The 18,261-nt window shown below is 50.1% G+C and overlaps 1 protein-coding gene across 1 annotated transcript in view; it reads right to left on the bottom strand.

The window, feature by feature from the left end:
* Positions 1 to 18,261, bottom strand: part of GRIK4 (glutamate ionotropic receptor kainate type subunit 4) — a 290,617-nt gene that overhangs the window by 18,891 nt on the left and 253,465 nt on the right. Inside the window, exons 13-16 of the mRNA XM_021696357.1 lie at positions 12,238 to 12,347; positions 8,644 to 8,817; positions 4,497 to 4,662; positions 3,377 to 3,602 (exon numbers count right to left, since the gene is read on the bottom strand). Of these exons, the coding sequence (XP_021552032.1) occupies positions 3,377 to 3,602; positions 4,497 to 4,662; positions 8,644 to 8,817; positions 12,238 to 12,347 (676 nt within the window). The remainder of the gene's footprint in view (positions 1 to 3,376; positions 3,603 to 4,496; positions 4,663 to 8,643; positions 8,818 to 12,237; positions 12,348 to 18,261) is intronic.

Below are 18,261 nucleotides of genomic sequence, written 5' to 3' on the forward strand. Positions count from 1 at the left end.
CCCCCAGTGAGAGAAGAGCCACCCCAGAGAGTGACGGAAGCCACCTCTCCACCATCTGTGCACAGAAGCCAGTCACGGGCAGCTCCAACCTTCCCACCTGCTTGCTGAGTGTCGTCAACGGCCCCCCATCCCCATCCATCACCCTGTGCACACCGCTCCTCCCTCCCTCCTCAGACAGAAGGCTTCTGTTCAGGGCAGTTCTTTTTTAATTTTTCTAATGGAATATGGTCAAGGAGCTTTGGTTCTGGAATTTAGGTTTAATCACAAAAATAGGCTTAAATGAAACCATGGAAAGCTCAATGCCTCAGCACGGGCTGAGGCCAGAGATCATAAAGAAAAAGCTGCCAAGAGGCTGGAAACCAACTAAGCTGCTCAGTTTTCTTGCTCAAGCTCTGTGAAGGCCTGATGTGGACAGATGCCTCAGGGGAAAAGGCTACGGCGAAGGGTTCAGGCAGAAGCTTGGAACAAATAGATCTCAAACTTTAACATGCACGGGAATGACCTGGGGATCTGGTTGACCTGCACTCTGATTCCATGGGTCTGGGATGGGGCCTGAGATGGTTCATTTCTTTCTTTCTTTTTTTAATATTTTACTTATTTATTTGAAAGAATGAGCGAGAGAGAGAGAGAGAGAGCATGAGTGGGGTGAGGGGCAGAGGCAGAAGCAGACTCTCTGCTAAGCAGGGAGCCCGATGCAGGGATCGATCCTGGGACCCCAGAGCCGAAGACAGATGCTAAACCGACTAAGTCACCCAGGCGCCCTCTGATTGTGCATTTCTAACAAGCTCCAAGGGGATGGCCTGCCGCTCAGCCATAGACTGCACTTTGACAGGCCAGGGACTAGATAAGCTCCCAGATCTCTTTGGACTCTGACAGCCCATGACTCCACAGAGGAAAGCTTCCCTACTGGAGATACAACTACGCCTGGGCATGCACACCCCCAAGCCTGCGGGGTAGAATGTGTCTATGCAAGCAACGTGGGCCAACATCAAGAGCGCCTCATGTATATAGGTACTCAACACACATGTGCGGTGGACGGCTACTTGAACTTACAGATGGTGCTAGGTGGGGAGACTAAAGAACACTGCAGGTTTACAGACAACTGTCCAGCCCAGCCAGGCATTTCAAGCAGTTTTCAAGACATTTTCAATCCAACCTCAACAGCACCTCAGGGGTCCCCTGAAAAGATTATTCGGTTTACTCCATGTTTGCCTGCTTTGCCCCTAAACCACTTGACTCATTTCCCATCTCATTCCTTGTTCTGTTTCTCTTAATTTTCTTGGGTCCAAGCACATTACTTATTCTCTGGTTATGTCCTTATCCCCTCCCACCCCCCGCCACTTAAAAATGACACACATGCTGTCGTCTTTCCTGAATGTAACCTCAGCTGGATATAAATTCTGTCTCATCAATGGATTGTGTGATGCTCTTCCCAGCCTGAGCTGAGAACCTGGACAAGCCCACAGCTCACTTTCCCACCTATTCTGTCTTGTTGAACCGGTGGGACCCTCTGGCAACAGGTCTGGAAAGTGAAGCACTGAATCTGGAGACAGGCAGTCTAGGCTCAAACCCAGCTCCTTTACTTACTGTGTGACCTTGGACAAGTAAGTTGTCCCCTCTGAATCTCAGTGCTCTCCTCTAGGGTGAGAAGGACCACATCTACCTCGCAGGTGGGCTGACATGTGAAAAATAGCATCATGCCAGATACAGAAAAAATGTATTTTCTTCCCTTTTCCCTTCGTTACTGATAAAAATTTCTAGAATTGGTCTGCTTTGTGTCAACTCTCTACAGGTTTGTTCCATGAAAACTTTTGAAGCATTTGAGATTTCAATTAAATTTCTTAAATTGCTGGATCCTGATCAAGGTGCATCTTAAAAGTTTATTTTGTGGTTCACTCCACCATCTTGAAACAAAATAGAAGCCAATAAATTTCTCAAAGAGGCCCATCATCTGTATATTAACAAATATCAATGAAATATGGTAAGAAGAGAGTATGTGGGTTTACAAGTGCCCAGAGTGAGGGCTCTGGTTTATAGAACTGCTAGTGTCAGAATTCATTGAGCTCAAGAAGGAACTGTATCATTGCCTATGCTCATTGGCTTGGCTTCCCACCCATCTTTAAGAAGTCATCTGCTTTTATCAGATAACATAGGGGATTAGGGAGAAGATGGGGAGGGCACTCATGTTCCCCACAAGCAGGCTAAGTGGGAGATGCTGTGGTAAGGCACGTGACTGGATTATTAGGTTTACCCCTTAATTACCCCATGAGGCAGGTATTAGAAACCTAATTTTACAGATGGAACAACTGGGACTCAGAGAGAGCTTAAATGATCTGAGGTCCCACAGCCTGGAACCAGGTGCATTCCCAGGTCTGCCTGACTCCAAACCCATGCTTTTCACACTCCACAGGTAGTGTGAATCCAACAGAGTTCTGAGTTAGGTAAAGATCAAAAGAAGGAGTGTGTTAGATAACAGCAAAGATGTACATGCTTTCCCCACATGGTCTGATGGCCTCAGTTGCTGCTTCCCCCCCCGCTGCCTTGTACAGGATAACCTTGTAGAAGAACAGTGTTGAGTGAGGACAGCCCTATACAATGTGGCTCTCCACGGTGGGTGGGGGAAGTGTGTATGTGGCCAAACACCCAGGGAATATTTTCAGATTCCCTCGCCAATCCAAAAAGCAGTTCAATATGCTTCCCCTCACCTTCCTTTTGGGGAAGGCCCAAAGTGTGAATATCCTTTAGAAAGCACAGCTGGGAGACCTTTCTGGAAGCCAAACATCCTTACCATGCTATAACAGTCAGGAAGGTACACAGCCAGGTGAATACTGAGTTCTACTCCTTCTTCTCAATGACCTACGCTGATTTGGAGTAGATGGGTCCGTGAGACCCACAAATGATCTGAAAACCACTTTATCTCATCATGTCAGTCTCCTTTTGTAATAAGCCTTTCACCAGGGACACTAATAGCAAAATTAGTTAAGTTTGACCATCTCTTCCGTCTCCTTCCCACTGCTAGTAGAGAGGTCCATCAACAGAGAAAGGGCCAAAGGGCAGGAAGCAGAAGAGGGGAGAACAAAAGCCCTGAAGAATCCACCAAGGGCATCAAGATGCCCTTGAGTAATTAATCAGTTAATAACTAATCAAGTCACTCTTCCATAATTAAAGATTGAGAATGGGATCGCTGATCAGTAGAAGTATGTGGATTTGCTTGTTTTTTGGGTTTTGTTTTTTAACCTGGAGAATGCCCACCTAAAGTCACTGTTAACTGGTTCTAGAACAGGGTTGTCGAATTCAGTGCTGCATTCAGTGGTCCTAGCTACTCTGACCCTGCCTGGATGGTGCTACCCAAAGGGGCTGTCCCTTTCCTGCATACCGACTGGCATGCCAATCCCATAGCCCTTGGTGTCCAGCAGGCCCCCAATCTGAGTGAGGTTGCAGTTTCGCTGCCGGTAGTACTCATTCATGGTGGATTCCAGAAGGAAGGCGTAGTTGGAATTCAACACCCTGGCGATTCCCTCCTCGGTGCTCTTCACAAACACACTAGGCTGCTTAGAATACATGTAATTCCACATGCGTTGGTAGGTCTGATAGCGGGAATTCTGGGAAAAGAATGCAAGGAAGCAGGGTTAGAACAAGAGAAGGGAAATGTTGGCATTAAAAGGGAGGGAATCAAAGTGGACCTGAAAATCCCGGCCCTTTTGTTACTCAATCTCCTCATTATTTTCAATATAGCCTTTTCCCTTCCGTCTCTCAATGGCCACTGTATCATGGCAGGAGGAGGGGGCTGTGCCTTTGGTATCTTTCACAGAAAGGCAAGGAAAGAACAGGGCCCTAAGGCACTGTAAACTCTGCCTAGTGGTTTGATAATCAGTTTTGCCCCATCTACCCTAGAGAAGTCTTCCACTGCCAACCTCCGGCTTCTGACAGAATGAAGAATGGAAATTCTGGTTGTGTCCTTCGCTGTCCTCTAGGTTGGAGGCAGTGAACTCCAAGGGGGTTCTAAGAGACACCATCTGAAGGAGGAGCGCCAGCTGTTTTCTGTGGACCCTAAACCAACTTATCAATCCCAGATCCAGCCCTGGCCTCTATTTTTACAAACAATAAGAAGACTGAGAGCATTTGGGGGGGGGGGAGGGGGGGGAGGTTGCTGCCGGGAGAGGGGAGGTGTGTGTGTCTATCCACACCTGTGGTTCTGCATGATGCCTTCAGTGGTTGTGGTGCTAACAGGCACTGAGGCTTGTATGGAAAACAGAAAACTGAAGGCCTTGGACTGTTTCATGTGAAAATGGACGTCTTGGGTAGTAGGTTGATTAGATACCTATTAACTCCAGGGTACTTTGTAGAGCAGGGGATAAATGAGCCCCAAGTGAACCTCCAAGCTAGATGTTCAAAAAAGATAATGGGATGAAGATTGATGTTTTTATCTTTAGAGGACAAACATCTCAACTTTATTCTGCCAATTCCCCATGTTGGTGAGCAGCCCAATGGTTTACTTGGAAGAAGGTCATGCTGGAGCCTCCGTGAATTGTGCCATACTCAATGGCGGTCTGGTCAGCCAGGTCATCCACTGACTCAATGGGCACATCCATGCGCTGCACAGTCAAGAAGGCTGCCAGGTTGGCCGTGTAGGATGAGATGATGATCAGCGTGAATGCCCACCTATGTAGGAAAAGACCAGGAAATCATCATTGCCCCGGTACCCCCAGGAGTTTTAGCCCCTATCCCCAGTCCTGCAGCGACACAGGGGAGACCAGGTGTCCCTCTTAGGAAGGAGCTCCCAGCTCCATGGGGGAAGAGAGAGGAGGCAGGGCATATGATGTCAACAGAAATAAACAGAGTTTGTGAGGCTTGCTTGAAAGAAGACCATTAATTTTTTTTCTCATTTCTTAAAAGAGGTGATTATTGGGTTGCTATTCAAAAGAGGTATGTCCATGCACATGAGACCATCTCGGAGACCATGAGGAATGAGCTAGTGAATGAGTTAAGGGTGACAGCTCTGAGGGCTCTGTTTAGAGCTGGGGCTGGGTGGCTGCCCCTGTCTTCTCATGATGCTGCCAACCATCAGATGTGCATCGCCATGTACTGAGCACCTGCCATGAACCACACACACCATCTCACGTACTCCCTACAACTAAGGGAGGTAAAATTCTTTTTTTTTTTTTTAAAGATTTTATTTATTTATTTGAGAGAGAGAGAATGAGAGCGAGCGAGTACGTGAGACGGGGGAGGGTCAGAGGGAGAAGCAGACTCCCTGCTGAGCAGGGAGCCCGATGCGGGACTCGATCCAGGGACTCCAGGATCATGACCTGAGCCAAAGGCAGTCGCTTAACCAACTGAGCCACCCAGGCACCCGGGAGGTAAAATTCTTATCCCAATTTTGCTGACGAGGAAACGGAGGCTCAGAGAAGCAAAGAAACTTGCCAAGTAACACACAGATAAATCCATATTTTAAATCCAGTTTTACCAACAAGAAACTCTTTAAGATTAACTGGTGACAAGCACCTTTGAACTGCTGAGAAGTTGGAATTAGAAACTACTCTTGTGGGCACCTGGGCGGCTCAGTCTGTTAAGCATCTGCCTTCGGCTCAGGTCATGATCTCAGGGTCCTGGGATCCAGTTCTGCACTGGGCTCCCTGCTCAGTGGGGAGCCTGCTTCTCCCTCTGCCCCTCCCCCCTGCTCATGCGTGCATTCTCTCTCTCTCTCTCTCCCTCAAATAAATAAATAAAATCTAAAAAAAGCAAAAAAAAAAAAAAAGAAACTACTCTTGCAATGGGCAAGCTATTTCAAAATAGGAGAGTATTTTATTGGGTAGTGCGAACTCATTTAAAATGAGAATAATTTTGCAACTCAGGCAGTATCCATGCTTAAAGCCATTACAACTAGTTTGTTCACTTAAGTAGGTTAAATAATCCTTCTACCATCTGGTCAGCAGTATGGATCTGTATCCCAGTCCATTTGTTTATAGGGGTTCAAAGACATATCCAAGCATAATTGAGGTTGGATAATCACAAATTCTGAATCAGTGGTGTCTGAATTAATGAGGCATTCCTCATTATGAAGACATTGTCAACTAAAGCATAGCGTTTGCCACAAGATTCAGAGGCCGGCAGCTTCCAGGGGATTTTTCAGAGCAGGAAGTCCCATTGTTTCCTTTACCACTGTGTCCAAGGACTTCTGTGGGCTGCCTCCCAGGTGGGAAGTGACAGGGCCATCTACCAACTCAATGGGTACCTCCATATGCCAGACCACCAGGGAGGTGACCTGGTTTTACTTCTGGCCTTGTTGCACTCCACCTGTGAGACCTTGGGGGAAAAGCCACATACCTCCTCCGAGCTCGTCTGCTCGGGGATCATAATGTCTGCTCTGCCTGTCTTCAGAGAATTGTGAGATCAAATGAGATAGTATGTCACTGGTGACTAATACTCTGTAAAGGACCAGATGAATGTGAGATGTAGAGAAATGGAGAGATAGACCCTCCCACTGAATATGGGATGAAAAGCATCTGGCCACCTTCCCTATTTGGGACCTGTAAGTGCCAGGTGTCCTTCCGTCCTTAAGACCTGCTTTCCCTGCTCCTGCTTCAGCTCATACACTCTGCTGGAAGTTCTTTCTCGTGACCATCCAGTAGGGGCCAGGGAGGCAAGGTGAGCCATCTCCACGCTGAGGCCAGGATTCTAAAGCGGCCTAGCTACCCTGGCTAGTGCCGTGGGTTCACGAGCCCTGGGTGTGGAGGCCCGGCCTCTGTCCCACCCTGGGTGGCCGTGTGGTGCTTTCTACCACTGGTCACAAAGGAACGGTTCAGAGAGCCAAGAAGCTCAGGGCAAGCCTATCGTCTCTGCTGAGAAAGCGAATCACACCCTCTTTCCCGAGGGGTCAGTGGAGCCCTGCTCCAGTCTGAAAGGCTGCCATTCATGTTGGCAACATGGCATTTTCCGTCATTTGCTCTGGGAGAGGAATCTAAGGCAGGCCGCCATGGCCCTCTCTTCGGATCTCCCACTCCTTCAGGGAGCTGACCAAACGGAGGCTTTGATTTGATAATGGAGAACTCCGAGAGGCAGAGGGGCTCCCTAACAACTCAAGGGCCCCCCTCCCACACACATAAGGGAGCTCCCCCAGGACAGCTATTTAAAGTACTGCTGAGCCAGTGGGCCAAGGCGGAGCAGCCTGCAGGACCGGTGGCCCTCCCTGGCTCTCAGGCAGACATACCTGTGGAGGAGGGAATTCCTGGGGGTTGGGGAGCTGACAGGTGGATGAAACAGACAATGGGGCCCTCCATGCAATGCATAGAAACACCACCCTCTGGAAGGAAAATCCCCAGGTAGAAAGAGATCAGAGTCTGTGGCCGACTTCTGCTCGTCTGTATGGCTTCTGTCCAGATCTCCAGGATTTTGAGGGAACTCTGTGATTTTCCCTGCCAAGACCGTCCCTTTTTCTGAGGAACATTAAAACCCAGTCCTTCCCATTGATCTACGTGGTGATTTCTGGGCACTATCTGGTAATGGGTGAGCACCTCGCCCAGAAGTCTTAAATCCTACTGTATTTATCATTTATCAGAGAAAACAAAAACCCCAGCTGGGTAGGGGGTCACTGTCCCAGCTGCGTTTTTACCTTCCCATCAGTCCCAGTCCAGTGTCCCTCTGGTAACTGTCCAGACACTGGTGCCCAAGGTGGAAACACCACTTCTCCTTTCTCCTTTGGCTTACACAGGCTGAGAAGAGGGGAGAGAACCAAGGCTGTAAGTCCTAAAGGCTGGGACAGCCAAACCCACAGTGGGTTTTTAAGCGAGGCTGGGGAGCTGGGATTCTGCAAGCTTCGCCTCTGTCTGCTATATCCATATACAACACGTGTATGTGTGTGTGGGTTTCATTTCTCCCCATAATGGTCTAACGGCAATGATGAGTCCACATATTTATGTAGCACTTTCGAGTTTTCAGATTGCTTTCCCACACATCGAATCGTTTAACCGTATTCTTTTTGCCCTGGGTGAGCCAAGAGGAGAAGGGAGCTGCAGCCGGAGGCTGGCTGACTGCCCATGTGGACGGCTCCGGAGCTCCTGTCCAACTCTGAGCCACAAGAGTCTGCCTTTGCCCACACCTGCTGAGCTGGACAGGTTCGGCAAGGCCCCAGAGCCAGGCCCAGAGGGACAGAGTTCAAGAAAGCTGGCAGAGGGGACCAGATGTGACTGCAGCTGGGTTTCCATTCTTCCAGCAGGCACTTCCTGCGGAACGCTCCGATTTGCATAAATCTGCATAGGCCTTGACAGACCCAGCCGCTCAACCTCAGGTCATTTTCAGGTCAGGAAGTTATAATGGCTTCCTTGTGTGCCTGCAAGGCTGTTTTCTGCATCCCCTTCCTGCCCTGGCTCCCTCCCCTCTGTCTCCAGACCTCCGAGGCAGAGGGAAAGGGGAAGAGGAAAAGATGGTACAAAGTATGCCCAAGCCAGGGCTCCCAAGACAGTGCTCCCAAGCCTTGTGGAGCTGGCGGAATGCAGCCCAGTTCCCTGCTAGTCCGTTTTGGAAGGGAGACTTCTCTGTGAGCTTCCTGCCTACCCACTGCTAGAGCAGGGCTTACCTGAGGACCCCCTTGGGGTCCCTCCCCACCCGCACTGGGCCTGGCCCCTCCTCTGCCCTGGATCTTACCAGACGCCACTGACACAGCGGGTGGATAAGGCTCGGGGAGCGATGGTGGAGCCCTGCTGCATGAAGCCCCCAACGGGAAACCAGAGGCTGTTGCCGAGGGAGTACTGATTCACCAGGAGGTTGCACTGGCCCTGGGCACATGGGTGGGGGCTGTACCACTCGTAGGGGGTCAACCTGTGGGAGAAAAGGAGCACAGACCAGTGCCAGGGAGGGTGGGTGTGACGGAACATGCTGGGGACAGTGGGAGGGGCTTTCCTTTCTGGCCTCACCTCTGTACTTCAGTCCCTGGCCTGTGGCTTTGGCTGGACCGGGATCTTCCCAACCAAAAACCGAGGGGCTTGGACTATGTTGGCTGTGTTTGTACCGCTTTTCTTTGATTAAAAAAACATTTTTATTTTTTTTAAATAAACCATGATGTGGAACTCCAAACACAAAACAGATAAAAGTGCAGGGCCCTGACTAGAAGAAGCTGGGCGTGGCAGGAGGGGATGGCTGGGAAGTGGCGTGTTCTGCCACCCCCAGCCCCCTAAACTGGTCACGGAGGGACCCGAGGGCCCCACACAGAGCCAGTGTGAAAACCGTCAGCCTAGAACAGTGGTTCTCAGACGAGAGCCTACGTCAGAATCACCAAGAAGGTTTGTTAAAACATAGACTGTTGGGCTCAACGCCTGAAGATTCCGATTCAGGGATTCTGGGTGCCGACTAAGAATCTGTAGGCTCTTGGGTCACGTTGACGCCCCTGGTCCACACTGAGCAACCCTGACCTAGACAGTCCCTCGGGCTGTGGGTCTCAGCCCTGTTCTGTGTCAGACTCACCTGGGAGCTTTCACAGAAACACCGATGACGAGATGCCACTCCCAGAGGTTCTGATTTCATCTGTCCAGCTAGGGCCTGGGCAACCGTGCTTTCTTAAGGCTTCGCGGGTGAGTGTGATGGGCACCCAGGATCGAGAAGGGCTGCTCTAAGCTCCCTGCCCCTCCCTCCCGCCGCTCTCTCCGATGTCCAGAAGGCCCTTTCTTCCTGCCCACCAGACACACGCCTTCCATCCTCGGATCCGTGGCCCTGGCCCGTCTCCCACGCAAAGCCTCCCGGCTCTGCCCAGACGGATGCATATGGGTGTGTGCCGAGCAGGGCAGGCACTGTGCGCTCACGGGCTCCCCGGGTGCTGTTCTCATCACCGGCCTTCCCGTCCCTCCCCTCGACCTAGCCTGCTTGTTGTTCTGCCGTGCCTCACCCACATGGCCACCGCCCCTCTAGATCCTGAATAGGACGCCAGTGTGTCATCATTGGCCCGTGTCCCGAGATGTGCTCCTTCTCCCCATGGCCTATGGAGCTGGCTTGTCCTCGGTGGTTTCCATGCCCACAGGCTATTGGAAGTGGGCTTCAGAGATACACATTCCCTGTGCCTAGAGGTGCTGAGAGGATCGGACCTGGGAATTCACATTTTTAAAGACTCCCTGTGTGACTCTGACATCAGCCGGCTTGGGAATGGCTGCCTTAGATTAGTGGTTTCCAAATAGCTTTCCCCCTCCAAAATCTCACCCAGAAGTACAATACGTCAAGAGATAAAAGTGGAGCTGGTCTGGATGAAGAGGAGTTGAGGCCTCAGAGCACAGCCTCTTCGCCAGCCCTCCAAAGTCTCTGGCACCTCCCAGGAGCCTTCATGACCCATGGAACCCTGTTTGAAAACTAGTACCTACCTAAGGTAGGTAAATTAGCCTAGGTTCATGCATCATATATATATATGAGACATAACATAGATATAGATATATATATGGGGGTATTTTTTTTGATAATCCTTTTGTTAATGCTGGATCCTGGGGGCAGTTTGCATGTGCGTGTGTGTGCATGCGTGTGTGCAGGGTAGGGAAGAGGGGCTGTTTAAGCCCCTGGGGCTGGTTGAAAAGCCTCAGGCTGTGGCAGGCCTGGTAAAGCAGGCTTGTGTGTCTGTGTATCTAGTAACGAAGCCCTCCGACCACTTCCAGGGCCCCCGAGGTCCCCTGAGAGCTGGGCTAGCTGCACACGGGGGCCCAGTCAAAGGGCGCCAGAGTGCATTCCAGAGCCCGGAGCCAGGGCTCAGCACACGGCTTCCCGAGTGCAGCCGCAGACAGCGTGGTGAAGTGGAGAGGGGACGTGTCATCCAGCGCGCCAGCCTCCTGCCACGTCTCGCCCATTGTCACTGACAACAGATACTTGACCGTGGCAATACCTCCAGGCCCGAGGGGGGTAGGTGGCACCCGAGAGAAACACATAGCAGCCTTTTGAAGACCATCAGCTTGTAAGCCAGGCCTTCTGCTGTTTGGCTGGATCTCATGGGCTCAGGCTGACTTTCCTGAACTTGGCTTTGATCTCCACTGGAAGAGGCATAGACCAGGTGAGACAATGCTCCCTGGGCAGGCTGGGAGCTGCCCTGGGGGTTGGGCACTCTGGGGTTCCCTGGGGTTCCGTGTTCTAACTCGAGGGAGCACATGTTCTCTTTGAACCGCTGAGCAGACATGCTCCGGGGGAAGACCTCGCCCCGCAGAGGTGGGACATACACTGGAATCATCTGGTCCTGCCACTGTGGCCCCGAGGCAAAGGAGACCACTACAAAGACAGCTGGAACAGTCTCCACTAGCATTCTTGAAGCTCATCCTGTGGTTCTCTGCTTCTGAGTAACAGCCCTTTCTGGTCCTCCGTTATGGTCAGCTGAGCACTGAGCAGAGAGCGGGGATTCTGAGTGAGTGAGCCCTGAGCCACTGGGCTTGTTCTGCTTCTGGGTAGTAAGCTGGCTCTCCCGAAGCCCAGGCTGATCCAATGGCCCAGGCTCGGAGAGCAACAACCCTCTCCGTCCACATTCATGGGAGGCCTCAGCCATGGGACGCCCTCAGGTTCTTCTGTAGGCCCAGGGACAGTTTCTGTTTCCAGGGGAAGCGGAGGGCCTAATTGTCCCCAACCCCTGATCTGGACCAGTTGTCGCAACTCAACACTACTTGCAAATGCCTCTCTCCATCCCGCCCTCCTGTCGTATGCCATCCTCCACAGCTCTCATTCAACAAGGCAGCTGTATTTTCACTGGCAGATCTGGGCTGGGGAAGGGCCAGGCCCTCTTCAGAGGAAACCTTCTCCCTCGCCCATGCCCTGAGGCCTCCGGTCCCCCCACTCTGGTTCTTGTCATTCAGCACTCTGTGGCAGATCCTGGCAAGGTCTGATGCCAGGGCAGCCAAACGCATAGTGCTTAATCAGAATAATCTTCCTGTCACCTTCCCCACCCCCCACCCCCCGTCCTCTATCTCCAAGGCCCCCACACAAACAGGGGGCCTAGAGCCGGGGGAATGGGAGGGGGAAGAGGCAAGAGTACAGAAGACAATTCAGACAAGCTGGCTTGTCTGCACTCTGCAAGGTAAGGAAGGTGTGCATAGGTGGGGGGGATGGGTAGTGCCAGGTGGACAGCAGGTCAGAGAGCAGGTCAGGTCCCAAGTCCCTCTCCCACCCCTCCAGTGTGGCCCCAAGGTCTTCTGACCCCGCCCCTCCCACTCGCCACCCCTCCCATGCAGTTCTCAGAGGTGGACGCGAGGTGGCGGTGCGAGGACAGGGAAGGGGCGAGGAGCTTACCGAGCCACTAGGAAGAGGACACAGCTGACGGCCAGATAGGCTAGAAGCATGAAGAGCCAGACTCCTGGAGAAAATGGGTCCAGGAAGGAGAAATAGCCAGGTTTGCGTCCCTGGAAATGAAGACAAAACCAGATTCACTGTACCTGGTCGGTCAGGATGGCCCCTGGGCAGGGTGGGGCAGGCCAGAGTAGGTGTGGGGCGTGCAGGTCTGGCCCCAGACGGCCCTGCCCTCCGGGGTTCTGGGTGACTGGTTTAAATGGCACTGGGGCCCAAGGTGTAAAGGGGCCGCTCCAACACCTAGCCAGCCCTGATCTCAGCAGACCAAACAAAGGGACAGCTGGGGCCACGTCACTTCCTAGGTTGATGGAGGCTTTGTGCTGGGCAAAGGGAACAGGTCTCAGCGTCCCTCATGTACTGCCATGTCCCCCCCCACCCCACCTCCCGGGGACGGCATGGTGGGCTCAGAGGCACCTTAGAGCCCCTGGTGTCCGCAGCGCTGGAGTTCGACAGCACCCTTCTTTGACACTCCTGTCTTTCTCATGAGGATGCTAATGTAACAGGCACCTTGGTTTTTTGTTTGCAGGGTGATCTGACGCACAGTGAGATTTCTCACGTTAACCTCAAAACGGTGCCGTGAGGCAGGTTATTATTTTCATTTTACTAGTGAAGAAACCAAAAGCCCAGGGCAGTTGAGAGATGTGGGTCCAAGGTCGCATAGCTAGTAAGTGGGAGAGCTGGGACTCAAATGCACGTCTTCTGATACCAAGCTCAGGGCTCAGGTACCATCATGCTGTGGGGAGACATGATCTGTCCCCAGCCCAGGGGTGTGCCTGGCCAGAGTCACGGGAGCCAAAGGATGGGGCCAGGAACAGAAACCGAGGCACCAAGCCCCCAGACGTTTTCTGGAGGAAAGTGAAACGGAATGAGCAGGATGGAGTTCATTGATCCCCTCTGTCTGTCGCTGTGTGGTCTTGAGCAAGTGCACGCCCTTCTTTGGCCTTGGTTGGAGCCCCTTTAGATCAAAGGGACCACACCGCTGTCTTACCACAGATAGCTCTCATACCACCTGCCTGTTTACCCTGCCGTGTTCGCCCATTCTATATTTGTTACTATCATGGATTGAGAGATTTCATACAAAAATCCAGATTTCTGGCTTCTTTCACAAAACGGGGTGGTCTGGAAACTCTGGGCCTAAATCGCCAATGGCCTGGAGCTCAGTGGTGGTCACCCCCTCTGCATACAGCCTGCTGTATGCACACATACACTCCAACTCCTCCTTCCCTCTGTCCTTCCATACCCCATAGCTTCTCGGGGCAAATGGACATGGGTTCTAGTGACCTGTCGCTCATGACTATTTCACTCCATGTCTCCTAATTGAGAGATACCCAGGGGGGGAAAGAAAAATCTTTCATTGTTGCTTTCTGAATCTGAAACCCCATTAGATGCTCAATGTCAGAAATCTATACCTGATTATATCACAACGAGTGAACTGAGGAAAATGACAGCACTATTTAAAGCTGCCGTATTTGGTTATGGGTGATAAGGAATGATGCACAGTCGTGGGAAAAATTCCTGGAGACTCGAGTTAGAAAACATAGAGCATCACACAAACAAGATCAAGACATAAACATAGCTCCGCTGGAAACATATCAGTCATGTTGGCAAGAGAACGTCTGATTCTACTTGTGATTGACTGACGCCAACCAAAAGAGCAAGGAGTGGGCAGTTATTTGAGAGTTGGGTCTGGGCTTATACTGCCTTGGTTTGGGCTGAGCCCAGGCTGTTTATACAATGGCAAAGAGAAGTATGTTATCTGCAGGCCCCGAACTCCTACTATTTTTTTCTATGCGGATGCTTTGGTTGCTTCTTTCCCCCAAAGACATCTGAGTTACTGGTGCTTGGGGGCAAATCAGGTGTGATATGCCACAGTCATTTCCTCCAAATAACAGATTCTCCTTAACCCAGAGGATATATGATGGCGATACTACCGAAGAACTCAAAACGTTTCACTATGTTCTCTTGATTTCAATACCCAGTTCTCCATATTGACAGATGGAAGAATGGAGACCCAGGGAGGTTAAGTGCCTTGCTCAAATCACTGGTGATTGCTTCAGTTTCTCTGGTGCTCGTTCATCACGCCGCACCACAGATATGAAGGACCCCTCCTTCATTCAAATGGCCGCTGTACTGCACCTTCCTCTCCTTTTTATCTTTGCAACTTGCTCCCGTAAACCTCCTAATTAATCTCATGCCTTCTCCCCAATGCCAGCAGAATCCCATCCTATCTTATCTCAACCCCTTAAAGTCCTCTTCAACATTATTTATTTATACCCATCATCATTTATTTTCACTCTGTTGTATTTATAGGCATTTGTATTGATTTATACATGTCCTGTGGGCTGCAAGTTGGGCCAGTTCCTTCTGGTGACTACAACCACTTTGAAGGTAGATAATTGGTTATATATAGTCTATGCCCCAAATGTCCAGGACAGGCCAAGCCCTGCAGATGGAGCTGAAAATTAGACAGCACCAAAATTTAACTAGTTCCTTGACTTTTTTTAAAGAAAGATTTATTTATTTGAGAGAGAGAGAGCATGCAAGCGAGTGGTGGGGAGGGGCAGAGGGAGAAAGAGAGAGAATCTCAAGTAGACTCTGCGCTGAGTGCGGAGCCCGACGCAGGGCTGGATCTCACCACCCTGAGATTATGACCGGAGCTAAAACCAAGAGATAGGCGTTTAACTGACTGAGTCACCCAGGCGGCCATAGTTCCTTGACTTTTGTACTGTGTTTCAGGCTGACCACGCCAGAGCCAGCATTCTCAATGCTGTCCGATGGTGGGAGAGACCCAAGGGGCTGGTCACCAACTGATCACCATCCCAGCGTGGGGAGACCCTTTGAATGTTAGCATAGAGCTGCAAAGTGGCATTAAATGCCCCTTGCATGTCAAAAATTCCTCTTGTCCTTAAAGATAATCTGTTGACTCACAGATACTTTATTCTACGTGTACTGGAAGAAATGACATTATAGTGAGAATGCAGTTGCTTTCCCAGAGTCGGGAGCCAGATGTATAAAGACCCCAGAGCCAGGTAATGCAGGACAAGCAGTAAGTTAAAACACAGACTCCGGAGCTAGCCTGCCCAGGACTGAATCCTGGCTTTATCATTTACAACTGTATGACCCAGAACAAGTACTTAACTTCTCTGGGCCTCCATTTCCTCTTTTGTAACATGGGGGGTAACAATAAAACCTACCTCGGGGGGTGTTTTGAGAGCTGGATGAGTTAACACATAGTAATAGCCATGTGTGGTGGCTTCCCCTCTGTCTAATGGTAGCCATGAATGCGTGGGGAGGGAAACGTGACAAAGGACAGAACTTCCTTTTATACTGATTCTCCCTCAACGGACCAGAAATACCTTTTTCTGTCCTACAGTGACAGATGCGAACGATGCTTGGGGAGAGAATGCCATGTGGCCACAGTCACATTCCAAAACTCCTAGAGTTTCTATGGGTTACACTCCACGAGTCATGAGGGCTCCCCAGGGCTCTCCAGGGAAGCCATTAGGGCTTCTGAATAGGGCAATACCAGGCGCTATTCTGGAAGGATGGTTCTTAGAAGGCAATGATTCCAACCTCAGTTCCGCCTCAGCCTTCCCAACCAAGTCACAGATGGAGTGGGTCAGATGTGTGGCGGGTTCTCCCGTGTCCGCGGAAGGGCTGTGCATCCTGGTCCCCCTTTCCTTCGTGGTGACACCACACAAACTGGTGGTACCGACTCTCTTCCTTCCCTGCACCCCCTCCCTTCTCCCTCAGAGCCAAGGACAAAGGCTCCTCCTGTCCTCCAGGTGGTCTTTACAACTAAATGGCAACGTATTCAGAGGTCTCCTTCGATTCTCAGCAGCGGTCGACAATCAATAAAATACTCTTTAGGGCTGAAGAGATAAAAGGAGGCAGTGCCCGTGTCTCCTTCTGGAAGAGGCAGAAGAAGATGATTTCCTCCTATCCCGCCCCAGGAACCCACGGGTAGCTTTCCTCTGGGTGTCTGCAACAGACTGTCTTGATGATAGTTGGGTTTAGCATGCACTTCCCACCTCTGAAGCCAAGAGGGAAAAAGAAGCAAGCACTTAATTCCTCCTCACGTAAAACACCCACATGAGTTTGTTGCCTATGTAACCCACACGCTAGCATATCTATTTTCACTCTGCTGGTTGGAAATCCAGTATGAGGAGATCTAAATTCTAATCCTGGCACTGACTTTGGCCTGCTGTGTGATTCCAGGGAGGCCACTCAACTTCTCTGGGTGCCATTGTCTTCTTCCAGAAAATGGGCCCCAGCCATCAACATGAAGGGGGAATGTGAGAATTACTACAGTAATGTTGATAGAACACCTGGAGCTTCTTGAGATAGGAGCGTCCAATACATAGCCAATATTAAAATGATGATACACCCAGGAAACCATATTTCCATGTTATGGGCTATCATGTTACTTAGCCTTAAGGAATAGAACTCTGCATTTTCTGTTTCCTTATAGCAGAGTATTAAGCAGTATTAGAAATGATTCACTGGTTTACTTAGCATTGTTCTCCATTTTTCTAGACAGTCTTTCTGAAATGAAACAGACCTTCTTGAAAAAAATGGGTCATATATCCAGCGAAAATGTGGGGCATTAATTTAATTTTGGCATTTATGTCTCTCTTACTTTTTAATCACTGTCTGCCTTTTTTTTTTTTTTTTTACTTTTCTTGACAGAGAAGACTCTAGTTAAGAGTTAAGAAGAGAAAAAGAACAGAGTATAAAACTTTCCCATTTGTTAATCAAAGGTGGAGTAGGACGTTGTAGGGGGAAAATAACAAAGTCACATTTTCGAGGGGGTCTTAGATGCTCTGGCTGGGTGGAGACACTATGGGATAGACAGTATCCTCAGATTAGAAAGGATCTAGAATGTTCCCCTGACACACAGCCTTGACATGGAGAAATGCACCTAACTGTACCATAAAGATGGGTAGTTGGAAGTGTATGGGCTTGGGGACCAGAAACTTGGGTTCAGTGCCTCCCCCAACCATTGTGCTCTCTCTTCTTTCCATGGCACCACTAGCCACCACGGCCTTAGCATCCTTCCGTGTAAAATGGAAATCACACTACCTGCCCCTGGGGGTTGCCCTATTAAAGCAGAGACTCTATGCGGAAATGCTTCATAAATAAAGAGACTCCAGACAGATGTTAGTCAACACACAAGTATCCTGGACGTATACCGAACCTCCTTGAATATGTCAACACTGAACTTTTTAAATGTAATTACCCATATGGGGGCTATATGTGCCAAGTGTCAAATCTCAGGTCTGGCACACTCGGATGATGCCTTTCTATAACAGTCAGTGTGTGCTTGAGGAATACAAACTTACTTTAATATTAATCGGAGCAAAACATCATTAAGCAAATTGCTGCTGCAGAAAAAAAAAAAAAGAGAGAGAGTGAAACGACACGATACACTCTAATGTTCAATATGAATGTTTTCATTTTCCTGTGCTCTTCTCTCCTCCATTCACACAGATATTGGAGTGCTCACAGCATGCATCAGTATCATAAAACCCCAGAGTACAGATGCCTCTGGGTTTCTACTGCTCCAGTATATACAGAACTTCTCGGTACGAATGAATGAGCTGATGTGCCACAGAAATCAAGAGAGTCTTGAACTTCAGATGTCCTGTTATTTCATTCCTATCCTTGGAATACCAGGGGTACTCAGATTTATTCAGAGCTCCAGGCTCTAAAGGCTGGACTCCGTATGTATGTTCTGGAAGCTCATCTAGCCCCGGCCAGGGATTGCGATGCTTTCTCAGGTGGGTGCTAGGCTATGTGTGGGATATACAGGCATTGGTGGGGAGAGAGCAGTGAGTCCCGGGGGGAGCCGTACAGGCCTGGAGCAGAAGCTGTGCCTGGGCGGCCGGAAACATCTGCCTCCTATCTCCTCTTGTTCTCCAGACCACTGGAGTCAAGGCCAGAAAGGAAAATAAGAAATCTAGTTAC

This window comes from Neomonachus schauinslandi, chromosome 11 (genome assembly GCF_002201575.2).
Source record: "Neomonachus schauinslandi chromosome 11, ASM220157v2, whole genome shotgun sequence".
Classification (NCBI taxonomy): Eukaryota; Metazoa; Chordata; class Mammalia; order Carnivora; family Phocidae; genus Neomonachus; species Neomonachus schauinslandi.